This window comes from Populus alba, chromosome 1 (genome assembly GCF_005239225.2).
Source record: "Populus alba chromosome 1, ASM523922v2, whole genome shotgun sequence".
Lineage (NCBI taxonomy): Eukaryota > Viridiplantae > Streptophyta > Magnoliopsida > Malpighiales > Salicaceae > Populus > Populus alba.
This window is the reverse complement of record NC_133284.1, coordinates 36,272,121-36,291,690: the sequence shown is the minus strand read 5'-3', so window position 1 is coordinate 36,291,690 and position 19,570 is coordinate 36,272,121. Positions and strand designations below refer to the sequence as shown.

The 19,570-nt window shown below is 33.0% G+C and overlaps 2 protein-coding genes across 2 annotated transcripts; both read right to left on the bottom strand.

The window, feature by feature from the left end:
- Positions 1-6,368: 6,368 nt before the first annotated feature.
- Positions 6,369-13,210, bottom strand: LOC118055296 (uncharacterized). Its single transcript, XM_035067154.2, has 8 exons — positions 13,000-13,210; positions 12,016-12,143; positions 11,313-11,560; positions 9,990-10,109; positions 9,730-9,886; positions 8,952-9,091; positions 8,818-8,853; positions 6,369-7,405 (listed from the first exon to the last, which is right to left on the bottom strand). The coding sequence occupies exons 2-8, from the start codon at positions 12,089-12,091 to the stop codon at positions 6,605-6,607; spliced, it is 1,578 nt and encodes a 525-aa protein (XP_034923045.1). The 5' UTR covers positions 12,092-12,143; positions 13,000-13,210; the 3' UTR covers positions 6,369-6,604.
- Positions 13,211-15,951: 2,741 nt separating this feature from the next.
- Positions 15,952-18,096, bottom strand: LOC118055386 (exocyst complex component EXO70C2). Its single transcript, XM_035067283.1, has one exon. The coding sequence runs from the start codon at positions 18,094-18,096 to the stop codon at positions 15,952-15,954; it is 2,145 nt and encodes a 714-aa protein (XP_034923174.1).
- Positions 18,097-19,570: the final 1,474 nt, after the last annotated feature.

The following is a 19,570-nucleotide window of genomic DNA, read 5'->3' as shown; positions in this document are numbered from 1 at the left end:
GTCTTCTCGGTGGTGGGTCTGGCGCTGTGACGGGTGGAGGCGCCGCTGATGGCAGGGGTGCCTCTGTGACTGGCTGAGACGTCGCAGATGGCAGGGGCACCGCTGCTGGAAACCCGGTTACAGTCGCGGATGAACAGCAAATTTTTTTTTTTTTTTCAGATTAGTTATAACACATAGATCGATTAATTGTAAGAACAATTAAAAGTCATGCTCTGATACCAAATTTGACGCGGAACAATAAGTAAAAGAATTAAAGCAAGAAAAATAAAGAAGCTTTAAAGAAGAAAGAAGAGGAGAGGGGTTGGAGATGTGCAAATCTGCATTTTTTCATTCATTCAAAAGTGTCTTCCCAAATAACAAAAGAGCATATAAATAGTCTCAACCTAGAACATCCTGCTATTGGGCTCGGCCCATCAAACCAAAGTGTTTAACATAAATAATAAAAATAACAATGAGCAAGCCCAAATGGGCTAAATAAATAAAATTACAATGAGCCGACCCAAATGGGCTAAATAAATAAAAACAACAATGAGATAGGCCCAATGGGCTTAGTCTCCCAACCAAAGCGTGACAGGCTGGGCCATCCTACGTCGTCTCCGTCCATATACTCGTGTAATCTGTGGCGTGGGCCTGGTGTCCCCATCAGATTTTCTAAATCTTTTTTCCTATTAAAGTGCACATAAGAAAAAAAATATTTTAAATTATTTAGAAAACCTATTTTATTCAATTTGCTCTTCAAATTAACATTTTCCCTTTAAGATTTTCTAAGGTAGCGTTTGTTTATTATTCTAGGACAAAAGAGATAGAGATACAAGAGATAGGATAGAAAATGAGAAGGAGATAAAATTGTGTTTGGTAGAGATGTATAAGATAAAATGATTGTCTTTGTTTCCTGTTAGGTTATGGTGGACAAGACATAATAACATACAAGTATTGTCGTACGTGTGCGGCGGCGCGGCGATCGTCCACCCTCAAGAAGGAGTTCTTTGTCTCTAAGCTAAAAATGGACTGGGAGTCGCCACCTAGTATTCTGGTTGCTAGGAACCTTAACTGGTCTTTAGAGATCAGGTACGGAGACTGGTTGCGTAAAGGGAAGGTGTTAGCACCCCAACTACGCCCTACCTAAGGTAGGCTGCATTGTTTTGTCTAATAAAATCTAAGTCATGTTGTGGTTTTATATTGTCCAAAATATGCATTACATGTAATGTCATACCCCGGGTTCTATTGTCCAAAATAAAAAAGAATTAAATATCTGGAATACGCATTACATGTAATGTCATACCCCAGGTTCTATTGTCCAAAAAAAAGAATTAAATATTCGGAATATGCATTACGTGTAAAGTCATACCCCGGATACTAAGAGACAAACAAAATAAAATTTTTGTTGTTTTTGAAATATTGGCCAATATTCTTTTGACTTTAATAAACTGGTTATTAAAGCCAAAATGCATGCTAAAACTTTTTTTTTTGTGTATGAAAAATACAATATGAATTTTTAGCTTTGAGACACTTGGCCGTATGCACAAAAACATTTTTTTCTCTTTTTTTTAATTTTTTTGTATTTTGTGGAAGTTTTTGACGAAAACCGGGTATTTGAAAATCAGATTTTTGTATTTTTAACAACATAAAAAAATACCACCAAATATTAATCAAAATGACATAAAAATTACGTGGAAAAATTATAAAATGCTGAAACAAATATTTTTGATTTTTTTCTTTGAAATGGGCCGGATCAGGCTCAAATATATGGGCTGGGCTGAACCTGGGCCAAAGAATGGGCTGGTTACTGTGCACATAGTAACCGGGTTACTGTGTGTACAGTACCAGAGAATTAATCTACAGGTTACTGTGCACATGCACAGTAACCGTGAATTAATTAGCGAGTTTCGCTAATTAATCTTCATCTGCTGCAGAACGTAAACGTTCTGCATGCAGATGAAACTGAACCAAAAAAATGACGGGAAAGGCTACCTGGAGCGGTGGTGATGTTTGCAGCAACTGATGTGGCAGGGGTGGCGGCGGCGGAACTGGCTGTTCGCGGTGGCCGGCGGTGCTGTTTTCCTCTCTCTCTCTCTCTCCTCTGTTTTACTCTCTTCTCTGCTTCTTCTTCTTCTTCTTCTTCTTTTATTTCGCTCTCTCTCCCTTCTCTTCTTCTTTCTTCCCTCTGTCTCTCCCTTCTCTTCTTTCCCCCCCCTTTTGTCTTCTACTGTTCCTCCTCTATTTATAGAGCCCATGAGCATGTTTTTTTTCATTGTGGAGCCAAGGAACGGGTCATGTGGCGGCTGGTCGGCGCGGGCTGTCCAGGCGTGCCTCCTCGGTTTCGACGGTGCGGTAGGTGGTCGGCCAATGTCTTCGGTTGGTGGGCTAGAGGGACCGGCGGTCGGTGGGCTTGAGGGACCGGCGTCATTAAATATGCATTCTTTTTCCTTCTTTCCTGTTGTATGCTCGGTGGGGAAGAAAGGGGAACAGTGCCGTTCAAAACGGCACCGTTTAGCCTTTCATTTTTTTTTTTGTATTTATTATTTTTTTATGGGAACCCAAAAATGGGTTACAACAAGTATATTGATTCGAGCTCCGCTGCTGGTCAATATCAATTTTTTAAAAAAATATATAAAAAATTATTAAGAGTACGGAGAATTTTTTTAATAGTATTATTAAACATAATCAAATGGATTAATTTTAAAACTTTCTGACTCAACTCTTTACCTAACTCAAGTTTTTAATTAAATCGTGTGATAGCTAGCTCGATTGAAATCGATCATTTTCACAGGTCCAAATGCAACCTTGATGATTGATAAAAACATGATTTAGCTTTTAAAAATACTTTAAAATGATATTTTTTAAAAACAAAATATTGATATGATAACAAATTGACCTCGCCCTAGCCCCCTGCGACCTAGGTCATGAACTCTATTAAGTCTAATAAATTTTTTTATTTAATTCTATGATAAAAACAAATGCTCACAAAATTTAGCACCAATATAAAAATAAACACTTATTTAAGACAATTATTCCTAGAAAGCAAACAAAAATCAATAATATAGTCCATTTCCCAACCAATCTAATATTAAATGATGAAATAAAAAATAAATAAATTAAAAAAAAATTAAAAGATAAAAAAAAAAATTATATCAGTAGGTAAACTTGTTAAACCTGTGAATCGGGTAAGTTGAGCTAGTACACTAAACTTGTGAACTGGGTTATGGACTACACTAGGATTATAGTTTATTTTTGTAATCTATTTTTCATTTAACTACATGATAACAAAAATCAATGATAGCGAAATTAAACACCAACCCAATACCAAAATATTTTTTTAGATTATGATAACCTCACAAAAGGTAAAACAAAATCAATTATGAAATTGAATTCCCAATTAACCTCGTATCTAAAAATGCAAAAACAACTACTTTAAAAAAGTTAAACTTGTCAGACCCTTGAATCAAGTCAATTAGCCAAAACTTGTTAATAGATGTATGAACTTTATAAATTTTAATAACATAACTTTTTCCTGAAACTATTTTTTAACCATACTGAAAAAAACAGACGATAAAAAAGTTAAGTTCAATTAAAAAAAAAAAACTTTTTACCAAACTCATAAAATAGGGCAACTCGGGTTACCTTAGCAAACCATGCTAACCTTAAAAAAAAGTAAAATAAAAATAAATAAATTATGAATTCAAATTCTTAACCATGCCAATATTAAAATATGAAATCAAAATAAACAAAATTGAAAAAACAAATCATGAAAAACATTAAAAAACATAAAGAGAGAGAGAGAGAGAGAGAGAGAGAGAAAGCAAAACATTGTGGGTTATTATTGTCATTCACAGTGCAATGTGTGTGGTTGGAAAATAATTTCCTCACACCCTTTAATTTTTGTTACTTTATAAATTGTAATAACATGACTTTTCTCTAAAACTATTTTTTTAACTATATGAGAAAAAAATATATTGTAAAAAAAGTTAAGTTCAATTAAAAAAAGACAACCCACCAAACTCGTAAACCGGGGCAACCTGGTTACCTTGGCAAACTCCTAAACTATGCAAACCTCATATAAAGGAAAAATAAAAAGAAGGAAATTACAAAGATAAATTATTAACAATCTCAATTTTAAAAGATGAAATTGATAAAAATAGATTTGAAAAAAATTCATAACAAAAAAAAGGAAAAAGAAAAAAAGAAACAAAAAATTATGGATTCCTATTGCAATCCACACTGCAATGGATGTTGGGTAAACAGTCATGCCCCCCATATCCTTAAATTTTTGTTACTTCATAAAGTTTAATAACATGGTTTTTTTTTTTTTCTAAAACTATGTTTTCAACAATATGAGAAAAAATAAACTATAAAAAATTCAAGTTTAATTAAAAAAAAACCACCAAATTCATAAACTTGGGCAACCTGAGTTATCTCAACAAACCCACAAATTATACTAACATCATAAAAAGAAAAAATAAAAAGAGAAAAATGATAAAGCTAAATTATCAACTGACTCAATATTAAAAAATAAAATCGACAAAAATAATTTTGAAAAAAATCATAACAAACAAAAAGAAAATAAAATAAAACCATGTGTAAAAACAAAAACATGTGGGGAAACACTATAGTCATCCATGATGTTTTATGAGAAAAAGTACATTGCTTTCCTCACATGATTTAGCTTTTGTTATAGTGAAAAAGTCTATTTTATTTTTAATATGTATTGTTGTCAAACTTACAAATTAAAAAAATAATTAGATTTTTTTTAATTTTTGTTTATATTGAGTGTTGAAATTAATAATATGATAATAATCTTAGTTGTAAAACTAGGACTAACTTGACGGGTTGATATAAGGCCCGAACTGGTTCGAGTTTAAGAAAAAAATAGAGAAATGATTGACTTAACTTAACTCAATAAAAAAACTTGTTGACTTTTTTTAAAAAAAAAAATGGTGAAAACAACTTTGATTATTAAAAAAATAAATTAGATAAGCCGGGTTGACCCTCTCGACCCATTATCTAAACCTTGCCTCTAGTCGAACTTCCTAATCGAGTTTTAAAACTATAATAATAAGAACTTTTATCCATATATTGACTCGGGTCAACCCGTGCTGACCCTCCGGACCCGTGACCTACCTGGGTCTTGCCCTGGTCAACTCCAAGTCTAGTTTCAAAACTATGATAATAACAACTTTTATCTTTACATCAACCCAAGTCAACTTGGGTTGACCTTCCTAAACTAGGGCTTGCTTCAAGTTAACCGTCGAATCAAATTTTAAAATTATGATGATAACCACTTTTATTTTATGTTGACCTAAGTAAATATGAGTTGACATTCTTGACATGTGACCCAGGTCTTAGCTTGGATTAATCCCTGAGTCAGGTTTTAAAACTATAATAATAATTATTTTTGTCATTACATTGACTTGAGTCAACACTCAATACCACTCGAGACCTGAGCTTTACCCGAGTCAACCGCCAAATCAAGTTTTAAAATTATTATAATAATCATTTTTATTCTTAGACTAGCCCAAGTTAACCTGACCCGTGACTCGGGCTTTGTCTCGGATCGACTCTTGAGTTGGGTTTTAAAATTATAATAATAATTATTTTTATTATTCCATGTCTTATTTGGACAATTTTGAAATCATGAGTGTTTTACAATGATATTTAAGAAAAAAAATATTAACTAAAAATATATACTCTTTGTACCTTAAATTTTAAAAATAAAAAATTTACTTTAAAATTATCTCAAAAACAAATTTATTTTTATATTTTTATCTCTATCAATTCATCAAATATATTTCTATATGCAGTATCTGCATCTTTACTGTTATAACCAAATGCTAACTGTGTTTCTTTTTTCCTCCTTCGTCTACAGACGCCGGTTAAAAGTCCATGAGACACGTCATGTACACGTGATTGGTTTCATCACCACCGTCCCTTGCCTTCCAACAGCATCAAGATTTTAACTTAACATTTTCATTTCGATTGGTTGTTATATTGATTTTACTAATATCCTCGTGAAATTATTTTTGAAAAACAACCAAAATCAAGTGCTTCAACGATTGTTCCAAGAGACAAACAACTAATCCTGAAAAACACCTTGTTACACTCAAAAACTAAGCCATGTTGCAGAAATTGCTAATTCAGAGAAGAAAATTAGACGCCAATGGCTCACATAAGTAGGAACTAACCCCAAAACTGGAATCCTGTAAGATTTATAAATTCCCGAGTGAATTTTGGACAACGTGGCACAGCCGTCCAATCCAAGCAGCAGGAAATGAAGCCACAAATCTACCATCTTATCCACGCATTAAAGAAACACTCCAGCCAGACAAAGGCTTGACTCATTCTTACCGCAGCAACCACCACTAGATAATGGCTCTGATAAAGTAATCAAATCTATTTCTCAATGGAACAACCCAACAATTTTTTTTCCAACAGCAGCTATTAACATGCAAGTTACAAGCACTTACTATGTGCAGATCTAATTAGGTGTATAACCAAAGGAACAAAACCCAGAAAGGATCGGGATGACAAAAAGCTACATTAGTTTTGAAAATCTCTAATGTTTTCTGGATAAAACCACCTACGTTGCCAGCAGCCACGACAAAGCATTCTATTGCCGGGAAATTGGTGCCATTGGCATGGATGATGGTTGGGTGTACAAATTACCATCTGAACCCTGATAACTTGGATACGAATTAGCTGGAGGCATTGTAAAGGGGGCCATGCCGGTCATTGGAGCTCCAGCTGATGGATACCCGGCCAAAGAAGGTGGTTGTAGCTGCGACATGGCATAGCTGTACGGTACACCATTCATTGACCCAGCAGTCTGCATGAACTGGGGCATGGAATATGGTTGCATAGGTGGCAATGGTGGGGGTAGTGGTGGAGGAGATGATGGGGGAGGTGGTGGGTTGTTTGGAGTTGACTGCTGGGTACTGCTTGCAACATTCTGCTGGAAAGACTCGGGATGCTGGAAAGTGGGAATTTGAAGATGTGAAGGGTTCTGAGTTGGTATATAAGGCTGATCATTGTCGAGCTTAGCCCGTTTTTCAGCAGGGTAATCACTAGAAGATTCTTTTTTTGACTTGCCAATGACTCCTTCAGATGCAAGGGAAGACAGGACATAAGAAAGCATCTGGGCGGACGATGTTGAAGCAGTTAATTTTTCTGCCACAGCAGCAGCAGCAGACTTCCGGGGATCTTCCTCAACATGGCTGGTGTTTTCAGGAAAAGATACCTGCTGGGTGTACATAGATGGAGCTGATTGTTCCCTGTCTCCAGCTACAAAGCTTGGAGGTACCATGGAGGTGTTAGCTTCCTTTGGACTTTGCTCAGCCACTAATGGAACATTGTTAGAATGCAACAACTGTTGGGTGATGCGACTAGCATGTTCTGAATGGGAATGTGCAGCCTGTAGAACAATACATATGGGAAGGAGATTACAAACATGCTTGGAGTGGGTATGAGTGAAAACATACTCCAGCAGAAAGCTATTTGAAGCAGCATACACTTGGCATATCCTATTTTCCACAATTTTTTTAAATTCTAAAACTGAAGTTTTAAATTCTCTGAACTTAAATCATTGCCACTTAAAAAGGGACGAAAAGCCATCTTTTATCCTGTCATGCAGCGAAGCGTCAACCTAGAAACTTCAATCAAAAGAAAAGGTTTGTATTTGCACACATGCCCATACCAAATGAACACATAACACACACACACAGTGAGGAGACCCATGCTTACTGGAGACTGGAACTACTATGCGATACTAAGGTCGACATGCACACACAAGTTTAAGAGCAAAAAAAAACACTTCATAGCAATTGAGGGGGGAAAAAAAAAAGCACCTTGCATACTAGATATCCATAACCTAAATGTAGTTACTTATCTGACCAGTACAAAAGTCACATAGAATTGCACATTTCAAACAGAATCAAAAGCTGAAATTCAAAAGTTTTATCAAAGGCAATACAACAGAACTTAGAAAAACAAAGACAAAGCATCGTTTATCATCCTATGAAGGAATCAACTTCAGTACATTGTCCAAAGTAAATGTTGGAATTTGCACCTACAGCCATACATAGTGAGGGTACAATAACAAAGAAATGGTTGCAACAAAAGAAAACTTTTGACAGATGAATCTTTGAAAGTAAGAGAAATCATCCGGTTTTTGGAATTGAGGTATTTGAGTTTTTTGTACAAAGTGGTTCACCAAATTTTGATTGAAAAAGTCAAATCATTTAACTAATTAAAAACTTAAAATGCTTAGTTTTATTTATTGACTAGAATAGGATACCAGCAGCCATTTCATAAAATTTTAATGCATGAAACTGATGCAAAATCTATAGTTTAAGGCTGACAGCCTTAAAAAGATCTGATTACAAAGTTGGGGAGAGAGAATATAATATGCTATGAACTGCCAATGCATCAAAGTTTTTGAATGCATGAAACTGAGGCAAAATCTAAAGTAATGCCTGCAGCCTTCAAAAGATTAGATTAAAAGGCTGGGAGGTTAATCTAGTTGAAGTGGAGTTAGGAATTTGGTAAACATGCATGTTTGGACTGTCTAGAATATTTGATAACGTAAGCCTATAGAAAAGTAGAAAAACAAATCAACAATCATTTTACAAATGCAATGAACGAATGATCTTCAATCAAGCATATATCTCTACCTATTATTAAGATATCATAAAGTAAAAACTGTGGTTGTAGTCATCATGAAAATAGAACTTCCTATTTTCTGGTTATAATTTATCATCACGTCAAGAGTTGTTCAAAATAAGAAATAAAAATAACAGACCAAAGCAGGGCATATAAGTACCACACCTGAAGCTGATGACGGACTTGTTCCAGCTTGGATTCCTGCCACAAAATTATGCCCGGTTTAATATGCTGTCAGATTCTTTTTTATTATAATGGAAAATAGTATTTGGTACTAAAGAAAAATTTAATCAACCAACCTGCTCCTGTAGAGCTTCTCTCAAATAAGACACTAGACTTGCCCTTGATGATTCAATGGCTGTCAGTTGTTCAATGCTGTCCCTCAAAATAGCATGCTGCCCCTGCAGCTCTTCCACAAATGCAGCTCCATGGAATTGCCCTGTTGAACAGAAAGAATGGTTAAGGATGATAGCAAGACTTCATGGACAACTAGATAAACTTTAAAAAAGACATTTTAAGAATCTTTATCAAACAAGTCTATATCACCAACAAGAAGATAAAATCTACACCTTGGAAATGTAATATGCCCAAGCAGTCAATTTGTGATGAAGTGAAATCAAGTCTCTATTTAAGAATTGGGACAACTAGAAGGGCATTTTTTATCATAATTTTGAATAATTACACCTCATCTACATCTTGCTAAAGGGATGGAGCAAAGTAAATATTAAAGGAACGTTTTCAAATTTTCAGGCAGAACATGATAAATACTACAGATGCACAACTTAATTGTTCCTTGCCTGTGGTTATTCTTATTACATCAAAATGCATGTGCAACAAGCTTAAACTTTCGAGATAAATATCATGCCAAATAAATAATGCATGCCAACAAAAATGTTCAACAGAAAAGAGTGGATACACCATGACTAGTCACAGAGGGATGAAGAAAGGCAATAAATATGTTTGCAGAAAGTAATAGAAAAATACACAGGTTGATTGTCTGATTAACATTTATTGTAAGTAGAAACATGTAAAGACTAAATTCCCTGGCTGAAAGATGATGCCAAATGCAACTAATACCTGAATTAAAATCGCCACCGATCTCCTTATCAACTTTCTCAAGGGAACTGATAGCATTCCTGCAATTGCTAAAAACAGCATCTTCATCCATCTGGCCACCATAAACAACATGATAACTAGCAACTATCTTGTCTATTGTACTTCCAGTAGGCTGCTTCTGTTTGAAGAAGAAAAACAATTGAAATTATCGGAAGGAACACAATAGCAATATAGCATAATCACCAATGATGAATGCAATCAGCATAGAAAATTCAAGTTACCATTTTGGTTCCTATATGCTTCCCATTTCTATTAGTGTTCTCCACTTGCTTTCCCACAAGCTCTTCCTTCAGAATTTGCCCTCGGGAACCAAAAACTTTTCTTTCTTCCCATATGCCAATCTGCGTGTAAAGACAACAGAAATGCAGTAATAAGAAGTATTTAAATTTGGCAATATAGGCAGATGTTGATGCTAAAAAATTCAAGAACATATGTAAATTTCTGCATGCAATGTTATTCTGAAAAAAACTTAACATATAATTCAGGGAATGTTATTCTCCCAGCAATTTTAGAGGCAAAATAAGCATCCTAAGTCTAAAAATTAAAGAGCACCTCAGCACTCAAGAACAAAAGAGCAAATACATAAGACCATGCAATCAAAAGCAAATCTCATCAAACATGGCAAGCATGGTTGAACCAAAATGAAATATCCAAACCATCAAAACCAGACTGTTGATAGTGCCCCACCTCATTTAGTCCTATGGATTCGAACTAGCTTAGCTCAATGTAGATATTGATGTATCTACATTTGAATCATGTTGAGAACTGAAATTGCATGAGATTCATGTTTAATGAAGATCTCTAGGTTTGTCAATGTTGGTTCTTGATGGTTTTCGAGTTCTTTCTGACAAGATGAAACCCATGTTGTTTTGGTATGAAGCAATTTTATGATTTTTCATCTTCATACTACATACAACTCCCCATGTGGATAAATTCCATGTCAAAGGACTGACTATACTTGAGATGTTAATAAGATAGGAATTTAAAAGGCAAAATATGATTCAACCAATTAAGTGAATCCATTCCTCAAATATTCTTCGATCAGTATATTCCCACAGGATATCAGCAGAATGAGGATAAGCCATCTCCAAATATATCATTCCAGGTAATACATGGACAGGCAAAAATATACAAGAATTGACATCCATCCAATTCCAGCACTACATTCAATCTGCCACTATTTCTTAGTTGGAACGATGTTCTGCTTCTAAAACTTAATCCAGGCTAGTTTGTTTAAAAATTGCACCATAATGCTCTTGCTATATGTTTCCACTGTGTGACACACACACAAACATAATAATAATAATAATAATAATAATAATAACAATAACAACAATAATAATTACCAGTAGAATTGGTTTAAATCCTAATAACAAGTCCATGTAAAATAGAATATATGCAGTGCAATTTCCAGCAAATAATAAGTGGTATGAGCTTAATCTAAGATTGGTTCATGTGAACATGACAAAAGGAAAAAGAAAAAACACTACAAATAATTAAGGTTATTGAAGACAGAAAATATAAGACAAGTGAGCATCCAGTACCAATCGTTGAGCATTATTTCTTCCAAACTCATCCCCATTTTCAATCATGTCACGAAGAGCGTCTGGAAGAACCTTCCAGAATTCCCCCACAAACTCTGAACCTTTTCGACGACTATTCTGCAATATATCATTTGCCAGATATAGAAAGGCCAATCTCCGGTCACGTGGAGAAGAATGAAATTGTCTGGCCCATGTTTCAACAACCTGTTTTGCTTTATTCATATGGAAGATACACCAATGTGATAGAGCTTAGCAAATCAAGGATAACAATGAAGAAGTCACACAGCATGTTGGAGATTGCAGGTTACATAAGATTATGAAAGACAAACAGCTAAATACATACCGATAAAATATATGGTAAAAGAATATTAAAACAAGTAACATTTGAATTTTTCACTTGAACCAATAAAAAAATATGCAACAACCAGCAATATAATATAGGTCATAGCAGGACAAACATCTCCAGAATTAACTTTTGCCTTAGACAACCTCACCAAGAGAATTCAGTTGTTGCTTGATACAACTCAATAACAAGGCATAGTTCTAGAAAAGAGTGACAACCCATACATTATTACCAACTGGACTTCAATAACAGAAGCTAAAAATCTATAAATTTAAAAGGTTCCAGCAAAACTTTCTAACAGAAATGAATAAACATGATCGGTGACATAAGTTTAATTTGCTAACACTATCAAGAGGATACTCTCTATGCTTGCCTGTGTACTGTTGAGCTTGGCAAGCTTCTCCACAAAAATCTGAGGATTAAACGAACTTCCCATTTATTGTCCCAACAAATGATGCAAATGGCAGAGCAGACCTTGACCTTAAGAGCTTAGAAACCATAATAAGAGAAGAAATACTGTTAATCCCAATTCAATATTTTGCAGCAAAAAATTAAAACAAAACCCGTAGATATCACCACGCACCATATAATTAAACACCGAAGCAAATCAGTTAACTACAACTAAAACTATAAAACTCCTTCCACAGGAACTCCATATTGCTCATACATCTTGAGACACGAAGCTTTTCTACATATAAATTACTCAAAACTTTAAACGGGTCCAGTAAAACAAAAAACTCAAAGCCCACAAATACTAATATGATAACAGAAGAAAATTCGATTTTAGAGAAATTAATTACTTGTCCTTGGCAACGCAACCTATAACAGATTATAACCAAAACTCTAAAAAAAAAAATTAATGTTGGGTAACAAATAAACAAGCTATTTGCAACAGAGAAAATCAAAGGAAACTTAAGAAAGTAACAAACACCAAGTTCCTGCATCTTAGTATTCAGTATATACAGTCATAAGCTTCTATCTGAATTTCTGTTTTTTCCTAAAATATTATATTCAATTTCTTAATAATAATGTTGATTACATTAACGAGATATTACTTTCAGTTAATAATAACTAATTCTCCACTCAAAACCCTACAGCCTTCTCTTCAATTGCCGAAAACAAAACTTCAAATTTTCCACTAAATTCAATTTGCGAAAAAAAAAAAACAAAAAGAAAAACTCGAGAGAGCAGGATAATATTTATAATTAAAACTAAATAAATTAGCAAGTGGTTAAAAAACCGAAATTAATTAATTAATTAATTCAAAACCTAAAAGCTCAAGCAAATAATGAAAAAATAGAAAAAGAAAATGGAAAGAAACACAAGAGAGAAAGAAAGAGAAACCTGGTAATATAGGGTAATAATAATGCGGTTAGAACGAATCAGCGCTTCAAAATTTCTTCAGCTCAGAGATAGTTATTAATGTAACTGCGCGAATTGGATTTTAAGACCCCCTCACCACTCCTCTCTTGTGTTTCGAAAGTGAGAGGGGCAGTTACCTGTGAGCATTTAGCTTTCTGCAGCAATCACGCTAAATTGTGGTGCGGTGCGGTGCGGTGTTTTTTTTTTTTCTTTGTTTCTCTGATGATTGCTTAATTCGGGTGATTGAACTGAATTGGTACTAATTTACGAAAGTGCCATTATACAGTTTCATTCAAGGTTGTTAATTTCATTTCCTTTTGTTTGGAATGACTCAAACATTTTATATCAATTTAAAAAATAAAATAATTTTCAATTTAATTTAAAATGTCATAAATCAGTTCATTCCAGATTTTTTGGCTAAATTTTGATCAAAATATTCTAGTTTTATTTTACATATTCCGTTTCAGTCTTAAAAAGTCATTAAATCAAATTGAACTCGGTTCAATTTAATTAATTAAACCATCCAAGTATAGAAAATTCTTCTTCATTATATTTTTTCAATAATAATGATATTAAAAATAATATTAAAAATTATTATTACTATTTTCATTAACAATGATATTAATTTTTTAAAATTAGATTTATCACTAATATATATGATTTATATTCATGTTATTTTTTTCATGTTTATACTTTATAAAAATTTAAAACAATGGATATTTTAGATTTCATTAGTCTTGATAATATTGGCTTAGCTTTATATTTAAAAAATTTATGTTAAAATATTTTACTTTTATAATATTTTAATATTTTATTTAAGTTAAATTACTTTAAGTTAAAGATCTATTTAACCTTGACTATTTAAAAATATTTTAAATTTTAAAGTTATATTATTTGATATTATGTTTATATTATATAATTTATAATTAATTTATTTTAAATTTAAATTATATTTATTAAATATATATATATATATATAAAACATTAAAATCTCAAAATAACACGTCAAAATACTTCAAAATTAAAACATTTTATTTTAATTAAAAAAAAAAAATACCTACCAAAACATCATCTTAGTTTTATTCATCCACGAGTACCGCACGCACGCACTCTTGAAGATTCCAACTCATGGTAGAAGCAAATCTTCGCCGCCACGTCATTTATTTGAGGCATGCTCCTCTATGAAATTTAACGTTGTTTATATAACATTTTATTAGTTATTTTTTAAAATTATTAAAGAAAACCGATATATATATAAAATAAATATAAAATACATAATAAAGTATTATTATTTATTTTTTAGAAGTATTTAAAAAAAAGATAAATAAAAAAACATAAAATACATGATTCATCAATGTTTTTATTATTTTAAAATAAATACAAAAATATAATTAATAAAATATCATTAATTACTTTCTAAACATTATAAAATTACTCTACTCCTCCTATGTTTGTTCTTTTTAAGCTTATCTATAACATTATTTTTCAACATAAGTGTAATTTATTTATATATTTTTTAAAAGTGATTTTTATGCTGAAATATATTAAAATAATATTTTTTTCATTTTAAAAAAACATAAAATGGTTAATTTATTTTATTCCAAATCATTTTTGTTTTTTGTATTTATTTTGAAAATGCAAAAACTGCCAGGTTCTATTGTTAAAAGTTTTTAAATTCAAAGAAATAATTTTCAAAACTAATTTATGATAATGGTTGTTTTACTTAAAATAAATATTTCTTAAAAAATAAAAAATCTAAAATGAACAAGCTCTCTGTTTGAATTTACCGTTTCCCCAACGTAAGTTAATTATGTTGGCTTGTATTATTGAAAAAAAAAAAGAGGGAAAAATCAGGTTAAACATTTTAAGGTTTTTTATTACACTTTATATTTTACATTTGAAAAATTATGTTTTATATATCAGTTTATACTAAATTTAAAATTTTATATAAAATAAAAACTAAAATACTCATGTATATAATAATATCCACTAACACATGACACCTCATTAAAATCTAAGCGAGTTTTTTTATCTCTCTTGCAAAATATGCATCAGCTAAAAAGCTCGTAACATTTAAAATAAATAAAACATATTTTAGATAGAGTTTCATCACTCTCTAAATAAAATCAGTAAATATAATGAAAATAAAATATTTTTTTGCATGCTAAAAAGATAAAAATAAAAACATAAAATAAATATATTTAAAATAATTTTGAAATGAATTTTTCTAGATTTTCAAGATAAAAACTACAAGTAGACATATTTCATCTGTTTTTACTTTTTTTTTTTATTTTTTTATTTCGAAACAGGAACTAAACACTAGGAAATTAACAAATATTTTACATAGATTATTTTAAAAAAAAAAAAAACCAATTTCATATATACAAATTCAGTTTGTTGTGCCTCTTGTTTAATTAGGTAGACACTTGAAATTTTAATATTCATGAAAAATAATAAAGAGTAAAAATTCAACATTTGCATTATCAGCCTCCCAAGTCCCAAATAAACTCAAAGGAAAATAAAGGAAGATTGGAAATATGACCAAAAGAAAATAAATTGAAAAAAAAATAGGATTGTAAAAATTAATTAGCCGAGCAGAATCACGGCGTTAAAAATGATTCAGAATCATGCTGTTCATAATACAAAAATTCAAGAAAAAAACAAATTACATGGGTGAACCAATTGAAATTGAAGTCATCAGTGCTTTAACCGATGGAGTTCCATGAATAATTGCTAGCTTTATCCATGCATTTCCAGCAGAAAAACAAGAGGCCTCCTTACAACATTTTGCACCCTTACATTATCAAGGTGGCTAAAACTGATTGCAAATCCTTTGAAAAATAACAAAATGTAGGCATCAACTCCTCCAAATTGCATCCTTAAGTTACCCTTTGAATGCTCAATTTGTTCATGAAAGGAGCTAGATCATGAATATTATGGTCTCTTTCGGGCTCCGGAGGCAGAATTTCCATCAAAAAGTTCATCAATATAAGTCTCCAAGTCTTCAGCCTGATACTTTATGTACTTTTCTGTTTGCCTTCCAGGGGTTAAGTACTGCGAAAACCTCCCCATGAAGGACCGGTAAGCTGGTATCACCACCGCCGTTATTGAAACTCTAAGCTCCGATTGAAGCTGTTCATCACTCACCACCCATGAGCTCTGCGCCTTGTGGATCTCGTCAAATAACACGTTGAAGCTCTTGAACCTCTCTTTCAACACTGGCTTAATTACTTTTCCGTTCACTTGCAGTCCCTCATGGCCTAAACAACCCAGGAGCTTGCTCCACGTCTCTCTTTGATAATTCTTATGGTAGTTCCTGAGTTCCGAGGATTTCCTGCGACACCATGGATCTCCCATCATTTGACGGATCTCTGTGGAGCCTTTGATCTTTTGCACAATGTAGCGCCCGTTATTCATCATGAAAATGCAGCTCAATGCAATATCCTTGTAAAGCTTCGACTTGGCCTCCAAATTGGAGTCTAATAAGTCCATTACTCTCACCAGTTGATTTGAAAATGGAGACTGATTTTCTTCATCGTTGTCATTGTTAAAGTTTTGTGACTCACTTTCGTAGCGTGGCCTGCTTGTTGAATCAGCACGTTCGATCTTTGAATGTTCTCGAAAGACTTGCTCAAGAGTTGCTATGTATTCACCTGCATACTTCAGATAATTCATCGTGTAGCGAGTCAACGGGTGAACCGCACCGCCAGGCACTGGAGTCTTTCCTGTGTCAGACTTGATTGAATTCTCCAAATCACAAAACATACAGATTGCAGCCTCTCCAATCCGACACCGGGCTGTTGTTGACTCTGTTTTAAGCTCATTTTCATATTCCTCTGAAAACAAAGCCCCCATTGCCGGAAGACTGTCGCGCAGAGTTTCATACATGTCAAGAAACTTAAATAACTTCTCCGCAGAGCGCTTTGTCATTGCAACAGCTTCAGCAAAATTTAGGAGCTGGATCAACACACTGCGCGTAAGATTGCTGAAAAGGCTAGAGGAGATTGAGGAATAATTGGAGAAAACAGCCTCGGCGAGCTTTAGCTCTTTGACAAAGTAAATGCTTGCATATTCCTTGACGGCCTTGATCCATAAAGGGATCTCTCTCTCCAAAGCTTCCCATTGCATCTTCTGCACCTCATCAATGCTGATCTTCTCAAATCCTATCTCGGCGAAGCATTCATCAAATGCATGTCCCCTAATCATCATGAACACGTGGCAACATTCAGATTCAAACCCACCTCCAATCATCTCCTTGGCAATTCTATTCAATTTTGAAACAGCGTCATCAGAATATCCTAAGAAGTTGTCAGTTTCTGCTGATTCAGATTCTGGCAGTACGCAGCGGTCAGCTTCATGTTGCTTCCCTTTTGCATCAGTATTAGGATCTTGATCATTGTGTTTAATATCTTCAAGAGTGAACCTGAATTCATCCTCCAAGCATGCCATTGCTCGCTGTTGAATCCCTCCAATGCGGCTGATCAATGCTGCGTGATTTGGATCGGATCTCAATCCATCAAGGGAAGATGTTAGCTTGGAAATCCGATTCACAGCTTCAAGAAACGACGAATCCTCCTCAGGATTTTGACCCCATTTCCCTTTCCCTTCATTCAGCTCATGTTTTGCCACCTTTTCTTCAACAAGATCCAAAAATTTCTCAACAAACACAGGAATCTCCATAGGCGCCTTCTCATCTTTTTCTTCTTCTACAATTGTTTCTTTTGCATCTTTCGGGGTGGCTGACAATGTTGTAATAAACTGATCAATATCTTGAGACACAGTTTCAAGGGTGTAATGAATTTCAGGAGGAGGGGTGTCTCCAATCTTTTCTTCATTTTCTTTCTCCTCGTGATGAACTTCCTCGATCTCATGACGTGTATTGTCTGATTCTTCCACTTTCACCCCTGCTTTAGGTGACTGGGACACCAACTGATCACAGGTTTCAGTCTCGGGGTGATCATGGTGATTGGCATTGAGGTTGGTAGTAATGTTGGTGGCATTTTCTTCGTTGTCAGAACTGTCTGAATTATTAGAAAGCTGTTTCTCAGGCGGATTTTTTTCAGACAAGTCTCTTTCCATTGTTCTGGTACAAAAAAACAAGCAAATGAAAGATCAAGGTGGGGAGGGGGTTTCAAGAAGAAAGAAGGTGAAAGAGAGGGACGTTCATTAATTTTAGTGAGTTTGTATTTTCAACGTATTTTTTGGTTCTTTCTTTTTTGGTGGGGATTGAATTATTGAATTGGTCTTCGCTGTGAGAGGCTGGGGAGAGCTGGAAGGAAATGAAGGGACACAAATGTTCTGCAGGAAACATGAGAGAAAATCTTGGGTGTATTTTATCCATCTATTTGGAATGTTTGACCGTTGACTGGATTAAACAATTAAAAGAAAATAATAATAAATAAAAAACAATGAAAGAAGGTCCTCCTTTATGTTTGTGTGTGCTTCCCACGACCTTGATCATCTCTTCTTCTCTATTTTTTCTGCTAATTTTTAGGGGGTGTTATGCTGTGCCAATTTAGATAGCAACCGAAATATTTTATTTTTTTTAATATAAAAAGAGAGATTGGTATTTGAGATTTATTCAGAAATAATTGACTAAAAAACCTGACACGTTAAAATTTTAAAAAAAGCAAAAAAAACATTATAAAGAAAAACAGAGAGTTACTTTCAGTTCTAAAATATTAAAAAAATGGATTTGATATAAATAAATAAATAAATAAAATATTTACTATTCTTATTTACTCTTGAAAAATGCAGAATGAATTCCAAAGGAAAGATTGGATTGAATAGAGATGAATAGAGATGAATTATTCTTATATTTCTGAAGTTTTTAATTCAATTGGACAATCCATCTTCAGGATGCTTACGATTTAGGCTAAATTGGTAGCTCTTGGCACAAGCAGCTTGAACATTTCCAGCTGCTTGGGCCATGTCTAATAACCTATTTAAAAATATGGTCAACTCATATTTTTAAAAAATTTCAAAAACATATATTTTTGTTAAAAGATATATATAATAGTGATAATGCACTAATCTTAAAAATAATTTTTAAAAAATTAAAAAATATCATTTTAATGCATTTCGGTATGAAAAGTACTCTGAAAAATAACTACAACTACACTCTCAAATAGACTCTAATAAGTGACTGGAACACTTCTTTAGAGAATTGTGTTTTGGTTTAATGAAACTTATAATGAAAAGAAAGAAATCAAGATTTTATAAACTCTAAATTTATAGTTAAATAGTAGAGAAAAGTAAATTATAAATGTCAATAATTTTAATACTAATAGCATATAAAATTGTTTAAAAATTAAATTAAACCTACCTCAGCTAGAAAGGAAATGGATTCAAAATTAATAAGAAAAAAATGAAAATAACAAAGATAATAAAGAAAATTTCAAAACAAAACCTAATTTAGATATTAAAAACCATGGTGTATACCAACAAGCCAAATCAAGCTTGTAAAATGCTTTCATAAGATTTTAGCCTAATTCAATTTTCATTAATAAACTTGTTTGACATATCTAAATTTCTTCTTCAATGAATAAACATA